The 12,653-nt window shown below is 41.7% G+C and overlaps 1 protein-coding gene across 3 annotated transcripts in view; it reads right to left on the bottom strand.

Annotated features, from left to right (window-relative positions):
- Positions 1-12,304, bottom strand: part of PHIP (pleckstrin homology domain interacting protein) — a 108,441-nt gene extending 96,137 nt beyond the window's left edge. The window contains exons 1-6 of one of the 3 annotated variants that reach the window (XR_010613201.1): positions 11,944-12,304; positions 11,754-11,812; positions 11,560-11,589; positions 11,337-11,396; positions 640-790; positions 420-518 (exon numbers count right to left, since the gene is read on the bottom strand). Coding sequence is in view for 2 of the 3 variants with exons in the window: in XM_065681389.1 (XP_065537461.1) it covers positions 420-518; positions 640-790; positions 11,337-11,396; positions 11,560-11,589; positions 11,754-11,812; positions 11,944-11,989 (445 nt within the window). In the remaining variant the exon portion in view is untranslated. The remainder of the gene's footprint in view (positions 1-419; positions 519-639; positions 791-11,336; positions 11,397-11,559; positions 11,590-11,753; positions 11,813-11,943) is intronic. The other 2 variants (XM_065681389.1, XM_065681391.1) reach the window with 2 other exon arrangements.
- Between the last annotated feature and the right edge of the window lie 349 nt (positions 12,305-12,653).

Genomic DNA, 12,653 nt, shown 5'->3' with positions numbered 1-12,653 from the left:
GAAAAGCATCACCAGTTTACATTACTCATTCTCCCCAACAATGGGTGCAGACCACACTCTCCTGGTTTTAAGTTGTTATATACTACCAACTGTTTATCTACTGACAGCTTTCCTACATCTTTAAGAAAAAGTTTTAATTTGCATGCACTCACTGCTGAAATGTATTTTATCCCACTTCATCCTTCAAAGACAAAATTAGCTTCAGAGCAGAACTAGTGTATTAACTTACAATACCTATTTTTTTCCCCACATAAAACTGGCAAATATGACAATACATCTTAATAAAAAGGATACTAAATGTAGGGTATATAACACAAATAAGGTCAAATACACACAGCACTACTACTTAGCTCTTATCCCCACAATAATCAATCAACCTGGAGTTAGGTAATGGCAATGCAAGAACAGAACTGCCTTACCTATACTAGGTGGACTGCCATAATTTACAGGGGACTCTGGAGGCCTCCCACAATGTAGCGCAGCAAGAGCAGATCCCTTCCATACAACATGTTTGCAACCTGTTGAAAAAAAAAAAAAAAAATGACACAAACAAAATGTAGGCAAGCACTTTTTCATGCAAAAATTCAGAAGAGGCACGAAATATCAAGAACTCTCAAAATTCTCATAAATTTTTCATACTTTTGTTTGTACGAAGCAAAGACTGTCTGCCAGCTCCTAATAACGTCTGCACTCCAGGGACACTTTGAGGAATTTCTTGCTCTAGAAGAGGTCCAAGTCGATGGCATATTTGAAGCAAGTGGTCAGGTGCCAAGTGTCTGTAATATTTCACCTATTTATGAAAGAGCAAACAAAACATTTGCTAAAGAACCCAGTATTTTTGAAGAATTACTGATTTTTTTTTCAGACTGTTACACAAATTCACAAAAACAAAAAATAAATCACAGTATATTGAGGATAAAAACAAATAATGACCTTTAAGTGCATTAATTCATTCCAGCTGGTCCTAATTACTACTTCTATTCAACACATGCCACTTTGCACAGAGAACTGTTGGTATTTTCTACTTTCTGACTTTAAGGCACAGTTGGTCATAGACTAATAAGCTCCGTTATAATCACAGTACAAAATGTAAAGTATGTATATTCAATATTATATTTAAATAGTGATCAATTTGAGTTACTCTAAGATAAAGATGAGACAAAGACTGTAAGGACAGCAACACTATTCTATGGTTCTGTTTACAGAATTCTTGGAAGATCCACAAATAACGCTGCTTTGTAGAAGACAATTCAAAAACATCCTCCCTCAACCTACTGAAGTCACAAGATTTTGTGGAAGCTTCACAACTGGATTTTATTTTTTTTAATCTTGAAAATGTTGGCTTAAGCAAATTAATTTTAAAATTGGTATGCATGATCCTCTTATTAGGCTACAAACATGACCAGTTTGGCAACTGCTCATCATTTTCAACTGCACAGTATCAAAACAAGCTCTTCTTATCAGCAAAAGAGTTTCTCTTACAGCAGTGTTGAATGAGTATTTATGACTGACAAGAAAAAAAACCCAGTTCATTCTTTTGAACTATTAATAATACCAGATCAGAAGACCATCTTACACAGAAAGGAAAAAAAGCTTCAAATGTGTCAACAGTACAATCCTAGTATAGAGATCTCGGTTAAGAAACAGCATTTTTAAAACACATAAGCTATTGTCAGCTTAGACAATAACAAAGCAAACTTAAAATAATAAAATTAGGAGGGAGGGTAGAAACTCAGTTTTCTTCAGTTCTTGCACAGGATCTAGCGTGTAGCAGTTTTATCCTTCACACAGCCTGAAATACATCTTCACAGCTTTACTTTGCAGAAACAAGGGGAAAAAAAAAAAAAAAAAGGCACTGCAGTAAAAGCTTGTGATGTTTTGTTACTTTGCAACTAGAGAAGGCCCTGACTGACATTTTAGGCAGAATGATGCTTCTACATTACACCTAATTAACAGGAATTTACCTCATTCTCAACAAATGTGCTCCTATCTTGCTGACACGCTACAATCACTTCATGTACTCCAGCAGTTTGTTAACACAAAGAGTGCTGATGTCTGAAAACGAGACTCTGGAAAAGCCTTGCTTACACCAGTAATTCCCACCACCACCAACACAACCTTCTAGCGAAGGAAGTGGAGTTTCTCTTTTGCTCCTGCTGTGGTTCAACCCAGCCGGCAGCTCAGCCCCACACAGCTGCTTGTTCACTCCCCCTCAGTGTGGTGGGGGAGAAAAATCATAAGGGTAAAAGAAAGAAAACCTGTGGGTTGAGATAAAGACAGTTTAACAGGTAAAGCAAAAGCTGCAGGACAAGCAAAGCAAAACAAGGAACTCATTCACTACTTCCCATCGGCAGGCAAATGTTGAGCTGCTTCCAGGAAAGCAAGGCTTTTCTTCCGTGAATTATGTTACCTTTGTAGAAGGCCTTGCAAGCTGCTGGAATTTGACTCTCTAAAGGTTAACTTGCATGAATCTGGTAAGTCATTTAAAAAAAAGAAAAGCCTCTTATTTAAAAAATAAAATTAATTAAATATATATTTTTTCTTTTAATCAAGTTACAGTTGATTGTAGAGATCAACTCTTCAAAATGCCTGAATTTAACATCATTAGAAGGCTGGCAAAAAATTATCTACCCAATTCAGAACTTGCTATTCCAATTCATTTTTATCAGTAAGATGTAAAGAGAAGGTTTTTTCCTAGTTATAGGAGGAATCAGTCAAAATACATGCTTGAGAGCCCTAAAATATTAGAACAGCTGTAAGAGGTGACAAAACTATGTACCTTTCTGCCACCAACAGCCCTGATTAGTTTCCTTAGCTTTTGTTCTCCTACTACCAAAAAGAGCAGAAAAACTCAAATACTGCCCTTTGTATAATTCTACCCGAAAACAGACTTCACGTCTGCAGAACCTGAACTTGTTTCTCCAAGATTAATATTTACTGAATTATATTTTTGTTTCACAAGTATTAGAACTACATATGCAATTTGGTTGTCACTGTATCCTGCTCAAAAACCTTCCATTTTACACATCCTCACAAATACGCAAAATCTAAGTAAATTAAGCAAATCGGCTTTGGCAAATTCCAAAACTACGGCTAGCTGACATCTTGAGTCATACTTCTCAAGATTTGTCATAAGCCATGTGTTCATTTTTTATTTTAACAAAAACGAGGTAGGCTCAATTCCTCATGCAGTTTTTAAAAGAAATGTTTTGGAAAGGGAGATCTATTTGCATTACTCTTGATCATGTTTATTAAAGATGTTAATCTATACCTTACACCCCCACTATAGTCTCTCCTCATGTAAGTCCATTTGTGTCAAAACAGCTATTTATACCAAATCACGCAGTAGTTTTATGATGCTTCTGCACAGCATTTGTCTGAATACTGCTACTAAGCAGCATCTGCAACCAGCCCGTTTACAAACTGATTCAACAATACTAAGTGAACTGTACCCTTAAAAAGAAAACAGTGACGCTGGCCCTGTAAACACTTCTCAGTTCCAGAAACTTTATTTTAATAATAAAAATACAAGCTTCTTTTCGCTGCAAAATCCACTCAGGAAAACCCCTCTTATTTTGTTATGGGTTGATTTTGGACTTTCTTCTTTCCCGTTTTCTCATTTATAAAGAAATAAACAGTGGAAATTAAATATTCATTAAAAACAGACTATTAAGTAAGTTTTCTCCAGTGTAGTACTTTCTTCTCCATCAGAAAAAAAAAAAACACCAAAAAAACCATCAAAACAACAACAAAGTTCTTTTAAAAATATTAACAGAATATTTCCAGTTGAAAGAGACCTACAGCAATCAGCTAGTCCAACTGCCTACCTCAGGGCTCACTAAAACCTAAAGCACGCTATTAAGTACATTGTCCAAATGCCTCCAACACTGACAGGCTTGGAGCAGCAACTGCCTCTCTAGGAAGCCTGTTGCAGTGACAATTTGTACGTGTGACTATCAGCATTACAGTAGAAGTCACAAATAAAGAAAGTGTATAACAGCAATTCACCTTAATCCTGATTCCTCCCTTTTGAGAAAGGTAAAACAACAAACAAAAAAATTACAGAAGAGAACCAGAAGAGAACCACAACACTACAGCAACAACTCAAGAAAGGACAGGGTAAGGAAGTCTTTTATTTAATACATTAAACAGAGGGGCTTGAAAGCTAAAATTATTTGCATTTTTCTAAAGTACAGCCTATCAGGAGACAATTCTTGCACTGACAAACCGTAAAAAGAAGCTAGAACCAATGTTAAATATTCCCATGACCCTGAGTCCTTTTCCTAAAACAAGTAACAAAGAAAACCAATCCTTGTCAAGAACACTTTCAAGTCAGATTTCAGTGACAAAAGAAATAAAATTAGTTTTTAAAAGGACACTTTAAAGCTTTGTCAGAAACAGGAAAGCTTATGAAAATGCAATATAATGATGAAAATTTGTCTTGATATCAATCTCTAACACCAAGAGGACAAAGTAAAAGCAAAACGAAAAAAAATAACAGATGTACAAGTATCTAAAATTCAAACAGCTCTAAAGAAAAAGCGAAAACTGGACTCTACAAACAGGAATTTGAAATTTTTATGCCAAAACTGTGATGTCAAACAGCACCAGGGTTATTCTTTTTTTTCCTCTCTGCCAATCCCACCTAGCTGAATTCTAGCTGATTTCTATCCTCCACCTATTAGGCTATCTGCAACATCTAGTTCTGCTCTTTCTTCCAACAGAAATGCACAGAAGACATGCTTTTGTAAGTATAATAAAGAGCTGGTTTTGTTTGAATAGCCTTTTGCATAAAACAAGTAACATTTCTTAAACATTAATAAAAACCAAAACTCTGTTAGCAAGTACAGAAAAAAAAATAAAAATACAGATCTCAAGCACAAATAATATTTTCTAGAAAACAAACAGAAGCATTATCTTCAACTTCACCCTTCACCTACTACCCCAACTTTACTTATGCCAAACAAACAGCATGGGAATACACAAAATACAGCTCCACAGCTATTCCAACAAACATTCAAATCTTTATTATCTTTGAAACAGACCTAAGTGCTTGTATTTTCATTCTGCATGACTCTGCAGAATAATTCAGCATCAGAATCACAGTGAATGCATGAACAGAATCATGATTTGACCTAGACTCTTTAGTTAAATTTGTAATACATAATGCAGTTATTTGTTAAGCATCAAGTTCAAAATGACCCTATTCTGGATTCTGCTCTAAGCACAAAGCATACAGAAACGTTCTCCAATGTATTGCTGTTGGGGGTTTCTCCCCTCCCCATGCTAACAATTAACATGCTTTACTACAAGTCAGACTGTAAATATCTTTCAGAAAAACACATTTCCACATAAGGACATTTAACAACAAAATCCAGAATCAGTCAGCTACCTACGTTTCAATATGCAAGAGCTGTATCTTGCCAATATCACCAGCTATCCTGGCTTAACTATTCTGCTATGTAACATATTACCCAAAACAAGCTCCAATTGAATTACAGTAATTGTTGTACTATATCAAACCATCAATCTAATAGAGTACCCTGTACCACTAGCAAGTGCCTTATCACTTTAAAATTAGGAATTGCAATGAAGTGCAATTACTTTTCCCTGAAGGATTCTCTTTTTTTTTTTCCTTTGGGGGGCTGGAGGGGCAGAGCAACAAACAACAGGGATAGGAGAATTGGAGAATTAACCATTTCCCCCAAAGTATATTTATTTCTCTGGTACTTTCTAATTATCATTAAGCTATAAGTATATGGATACTTCACCACTATTTCCTATGGGAACACCTATTATTTTAATGCAAGGTTACTTTTTCCTCTAATTAAATAACAGTTTTCCAATACCTAAAGAGGGTCTACAAGAAGGCAGAAGAAGGACTTTTTACAAGCACATGTAGTGACAGGACAAGGTGGAATGGCTTTAAACTAAAGGAGGGGAGATTTAGATTAGATATTAGGAAGAAATTCTTTCCTGTGAGGGTGGTGAGGCACTGGTACAGGTTGCCCAGAGAAGCTGTGGCTGTCCCATCCCTGGCAGTGCTCAAGGCCAGGTTGTATGGGGCTTTGAGCAACCTGGTCTAGTGGAAGGTGTCCCTGCCCATGGGACAGGATTGGAACTGGATGATCTTTAAGGTCCCACCCAACCCAACCCATTCCGTGATTCTGTATGAAAGAGACTTGTATGAAACCAGTCATCCCAAGAACATACAATTTTTTCCAACTATTTAACACTTTTAATAGATGTGAAGCCAGAGCAAATAAAAAACCTTAGTAAAAATACACTGCAGCAAGCTTGCTATTTACCACATGAGAAGGTATGAACAACAGCAGCATTTTCAGCCTTATGAACTAAGACATTCACCGATGCTTATTACTGTTAGATTACATGCACCTTTTGCCCATCTTAAACTCATGCATTTGTGGGGGTTTGTGTGGTCTTTGTTCTTTTGCTTTTTTTAATAAAAGCTACACCTTAGAAACTTGATATACCTCTTTATCCCATCTCTCATCAATGTTCCTTAGTTTCAGTTTGAAAGAACTAGCACAAAGCAGGTCACTTAGCTAATCCTCTTGGTTATCCGTGGAACAAACAAATGTGTGGTATTCTGCACAATGAACAGTTCCTCCTCATCAAAATGTAAGTCTGAACAGAGAGGCTCTAACATCACCTAAATTTCCCAGGTAAGGGAATAATCTGTAGAACAGAAATGTCTGCCTTTTAGAACTAAAAGCAAATCATTTAAGTTGATGTATGTCCAACAGAAGCACTGACAATGAGACCAAAAACACAGACAAGGATCACAATGATTTCACAGGTTTTCTTACCTCCAGTCTCTCAGACCACCTTCCAAAGCACTGAATATACTCCCCCCAAATTACTGTTAATAACAGAAACTAGATGATGACACAGCTGTCTGATTCTATGTAAGTTTTATTTTTGCTCCCCATGTCTTTGAATACCTTTACTGCACATTTCCTGAAGAAAAAAAACACTTGTTATCTGGTTACTTATTAAGAAGCAGAATTATTCAACAGTAACCAAAATTGTGCCTAAAAGACTTTTACTATGTTGGTAAAAGTGGCTTAGGCACTGTATTCCATAGTTTGTGTAAAGGACTTAGTGTCCCAGTCCCACAGATACTTTGTAACTTCACATACCTTTGCATAACCAAAAGGAACAAACAGTGGAATGGCCTGAAAATAGCCATTTTGTCATTTCCACTTTGAGTCATATTTAATAATTGTGGGCAGTGGAAAAGGACAAATGTGAGCAAAATAATAATAAAACTGTTCTGTTCCTGAGAACAAGGCATACTACCTCCTAAGCCTGTCACACTGCCTTCCTATTTCTCTCTCCTCAACCACCACCAACATGAACAAAATTCTAATTCAACAGTGAAAATGAGAGTTACATTAATATTTTGGATGAGAAAATATTAATTCATGCACAGTATGATGCTTATAACCTAGAAGATCTTTAAAATAATTATATATTAAAAAAAAACAACCCACACCAACCCTCCCCCCAAAAAACAACAACAAACAAAAAAATCCAGTCACCCCCTCTGGTAGCCCTAAATTGTTGCTGTGAATCTTAATGTTCACCCATCTAAGGTCCACTCAGCTCCCAAAAAGAGCAACACCAACATACTGCCAAAGCCCTCCAGGCGCAGCCCTATCACATCCCTCAATATGCTGGTAGGATGCACATTGCTGCATGCAAGAGGAGAGCTGAACCACCGAAAAACTGGTTTTTTACCGTGCATTTTTCAGACAATTCAGCTCCCTTATCTGACTAACCGCATGCTGGGATGAGCACTCATGTCCACACAAAGGATGCAGCAGAGATGCACAGCTTTGATCTGCAGTGTACAGTTAGAGCAGCTACACACACATCGAAACTGCAACGTGAAAAAACAATTACCCTGGAGTCAAATGATGATGCACAGCTCGTGCATGTGTCAAAGCCCTAGCAAAGGTGCTTTAAAACCTAACCACACACTTAAAATCTTTAACCACAATTTATAAACAATTTGCAGGGCTGCCTTGCTCTCCCGAAGTGAGCTGTTAACTCCTGAAACTCCTCAGTTTTTGTCCCCCATCATGAGAAATCCTCAGTCTTTCAAAAAGAAGACAAAAACAGCTGGCTTGCCATTAAAAAGTCTCAACTGATGCAAGAGAATGCAAAACATCCTGAGATCTGTTGCTGGAGAGCCACCAACCTTGGTACACACAGACCGAGACTGACCTACCACGTACTCAGTTCTCGGAAAGTGTTTGGTTATCACAGATATAGAAATCTTCATACTGACACACAAAAATGAGACTGTCGCTCTGAAATGAGACCACACTCTCAAAGTAAGATTCAAGCGGTTTATATATATGACAAATGATGACTGTAGAAAAGTAAACTAGAAAAATACTATACTTCTGAATTCAAGAAAGATCACTTCAGAATGTAAACTGTATTATAATAGCATTTCTGAACACATTTATTTTCCTGTAGCATTACAAGGATGCACAGCACGGTGTTAGCTTATAAGATAATGAAACATTTACTTTCACTGACCAAACAGGAAAATGAAAGTAATTTACAAGATGAAAACTGCATAGGATTTAACACTATTTGCATAAATTAAGTGACAGAAATAAAGTATGTAAGGCTGTGAACTTTAGTCTAATAACAGAAAGTTAGTTCTAGTAAGAATTCCTAAGTAAATGTTCTCAAAACAAGGACAGAACCAGGAACAATATCATCCTTTTGAAAGATATGCACCTTAATAGATGTATAATAAAAGACATGATTTTGCAAGCAACGAGACAGAGCCTGGGATTAAATTCCACTCATGTTACACAGATCCTTTATTCCCTTCAAGAGCAGAAGTCAGACATCCAACACTACATTTACTGGTATTTCTATTTCTTAGCTTTTCTCCCTTCAGCTCCTTCTATGAAGTTTAGTGAAAGCTCAAGGCTTTCAAGTCTGAGAAGCGGTACCAAAACATGACAAAAATGCTGCCTCCAGAAAAAAGAGGCAGCATCTTAAAGCTGGGAAAAAGATTTAAATAATAATGATGATAAGCTAATCTTCTGTTTCTACATTTTTATCATCACCCTCTACCTTAACAGATTCCTTGGTTTGAAATAAGCAAATTTTTTTGTTTAACGAAACAAGACATTGTGAAAAACATTTCTTTTGTATGAAATGTAACTGCCACACTGCAAATACACTTCCGTGACAGCTTTCACAAGCCTAAAATGTAAAGTAATACAAAGTTCATGTATCTTTGACAACTGAGGCAACAGCAGAGAGAGGACGCAGAAAAGCATCAAGAACAAAAGTAACCAGCTTCTTTCCCCCCACTCTCCCAAAATGTAGGTAGGGACAAAGTGGGAAAGGGCATATAAATGTTTATCTGGAAGTCTAAGGAAACTTTGTTAGGAAGTGAAGACTGTGAAAAGAGAAAGGTGCTTGTCAGCATCACACTGCCTGATATCTGTACCCAGGATCAAGTCCAAATTGAGGAAGTACATCTTATCTCATTACGTATCTACTACAACTAAATACCAACATTCCAACAAACATGACATGTTTCTTGGAAATAAGGGTCTGAATGAACTTATTTCTCATCCAGTCTTCTTACTTTAAACTTCAAAATGCCTTTTTCCTCACTTTCTCTTTTGTCACATCCTTTCGTATTCTGACTATACAAAAGAAACCCAAATCCATTCTACACTAAGAATACACCTGCAATTCTTCTTAGTTTATTGGAAAAAAAGAGAAAGAATCATGGGAAGTTTTGCCAACCAACTTCTGACTATTACCTGAAATAAATAATATGACCTTACAAATAGATAGGTAAAGCACAATATATAATGCAAAAGTACCAGCACTCTGAAATTCACAGTTGAATTTCTTGATGATGGTTGATTTCAGGAAAATTGAGAACTACTGCTATGTATGAATCAGTTTTCAACAAGTCAGCTGCTATCAATTCTTCCACAACACATGCATTAAAGTGCCTGGGCCTATCTACCTCTTGCTCCAGAGAAAACTAATGCAGTAAATAAACCTGTTCCAACTGTAATAAATACCTGTGAGTCATACTGTAACATTAATAATATAACTAAGATAATGTATATGCCAGTAGTATTTACTGGATGCATTACAGATGGGAACTGCTCTGTCTCCTTTTATGTGAGCTCAGAAGTTCTCTGGTCTAAGTCTCAGAAGTACTGGAGCTGCCATAACCAACCAGAAAGCCCAAAGGGAAATCTTGCTTTGACGCATATTACAAGCAAGGCTCAATTTTCCTCTGAAATCTTATTCAGAAATCCAGAAACTACATTACACAACAGCTTACCTGTAACAAAAACAATACCAGCAACAAGTTGCTAACAGACACAATCCAGACATCTTAATTGCTGTTTCCCCAACTACTGCAGTTCATAGTCTATTGAAGAAAAAAATATCCAAGCCCCTTCTCAGCTAGCAAGAGCTATACCACTCATGCAGACAACTCTTTTAAATCACTGATGTGCACCCGAGATGAAAAGCACACACGGGGAATGAGGTGAAAAAAAGAAAAAAAAAAAAGGGGGGAGGTGTGGGGTGGACGACGACACCGCTGAAGTTTGTGATGTGAACCTGTGAACCAGGTATTCCTACACACCAGATACGTTGTACAAAAACTTCAAAGCGATCCAACACACGGGCACACACTGCACCAGAAAGGACACACCAAACCCAAACCGCCGTGTCGATCCCAACCCGTGAACAGCACGACGAAGGGGAATAAAGCCCTCCTCAGCACAGCGGCCCGGGTCCCGACCCCTTTCGCTGCCTCTCCACGGGGCCAGTGCGCGGCAGCGACGGCAGCGCGGAGCCATTGTGCGTGCGGGCGGCGCGGCGCTTTGCGGAGGAGAGCGCCCCCTCCTGCCGGCGGCGCGGCCCCGGCCGCCCGCCCGCCCGCTGCCCCCGCTGGCCCCGCCCCGCGCCGCTCGCTCTCGCCGCGTCCATGACGTACCTCTGTTTGCAGCCGGCGAGGCCGCGCCGGGGCTGGGGTGCTTGTTGTTATTTACCCCGCGCAGGCGGCACCGGCGGGACCCCCGCGGCTGCCCCCGGCACAAGGGGGGGAAGGAAAGGACGAGGATGAGGTTATGTTAAAAAAATAAAATTTAAAAAAAATCTCTCAAGTTTGTTTTTGGTTGTTTTTTTTTTAAGTTGTAATTTTCTTTTTGCGGGAAATTCAATTTTTTCCTAGGGCTGCTCAGGGAGAGTGAGGGGAAAAGAAAATCCACCCAACTTTGCCCGCCGCGCCGGCCGCTTACCAGGTTCTCGTAGCTACGGGGATGCTCCTTGCCCGTCCAGTCGGTCCGCTTGGGCAGCAGCTAGGGGAGGGCAAAAAGGACGCCCCGTGAGCGGCTCCCCTCCCCCGAGCAGCCCCCCGGCAGCGGCAGGGCCCCGGGATGGGGCGGGGGAAGAGGGAGAGAGAGAGGGAAGGGGGAGGGAGGCCGCAGGCGGGGCGAGAGCCGGGTGCGCGGCGCCGCTTACCTCTTTCTCCGCCACTTCTCGGATCAGGACCTGCAGCAACAAAAGGGATGAGGGAACGTATTGAGAAAAGGGAGGTGGATTTTGAAACTAAGAAAAAAAGGAAAAAGCGCCCGATCCGCCGCCCTGCCCGGCCGCCCCCTCCCCGCCAGGCCCGGCGGCGCCATCCCTGCCTCCCTCCATCCCTCCATCCCTACCTGAGCCGCTTGCTGGCAGGGTCCGTCCTCCAAAAAGCGAGCGATGAGGAAGTAGAGCTCTGCGGGTAGAGGAGAGGCGGTGAGGGCTGCAGCTCGCCCCTTCCCCGCGGGCTTTTCTTTCTTCCCCCTCCCCGCCGACCCTCTCAGGCTCCCGCCGCCCTGCACGGTGGCTCCCGCGGCACTCACTCACCCGCTCGCAGCTCCGCCGTGTGCCTGCTGCCGCCGTCCCCGGACATGGCGAGGCGAAAACCGGGGAGGGGAGGGGGGGGTATAAGGGGGGAGGGAGGTTCGGGCCGCGCTCCTGCGGCAGCGTCGGGTCCCAGCGAAACGCGCCCGCCCGCCCGGTAGCTGTCACTGTTCGTTCACCAGGAAGAGTGTCGGCTCCACCATTCAACCCACGGGCAGGAGGAGGAAACAACTCACACCGAACCACCGCCAACGCCGCCGCCGCCGCCGGTGCTGCTACCGCCGCTGCCGCCAGCCAGCGCGAGCGAGCGCGATCCCTCCGCACGGAGAAAGAGTCCCCTCCTCCTCCGCGCCCCCCGCCTCAGCCTTCCCGGCCCCTCTCTCCGCTCCGCGCCGCGCGCGCAGCCCCTCCTCCCCCAGCTCCTTGCACCCCTCAGTCCCCCGCGCCCGGCGGCGGCCAGGCAGGGCAAAGGGAAGGCGGGGGGGGGGGGGGAGCCGCGTTCTTCTGCCCCCGCTCCTGCCCCGCAGCCGCGGCGGCCTCCGCCGCTGCCCGGCTGAGGGGAGAAGGGGCGCAGGCAGGCGCTACGTGTTTATTAGCGGGCGGGCTGAGGCAGAAGATGTCGGAGCGGCAGAGGCGGGGCGGGCGGGAAGGCGGCGGGCTGGCGGCTGAAAGGCGCTTTCTCTGCGAGGTGCGGGCGGCCGGAGCGCGGAGGG

Source organism: Lathamus discolor, chromosome 5, assembly GCF_037157495.1.
Source record: "Lathamus discolor isolate bLatDis1 chromosome 5, bLatDis1.hap1, whole genome shotgun sequence".
Classification (NCBI taxonomy): domain Eukaryota; kingdom Metazoa; phylum Chordata; class Aves; order Psittaciformes; family Psittacidae; genus Lathamus; species Lathamus discolor.
The sequence above is the reverse complement of the archived record's forward strand: the minus strand, read 5'-3'. Positions and strand labels throughout refer to the sequence as shown.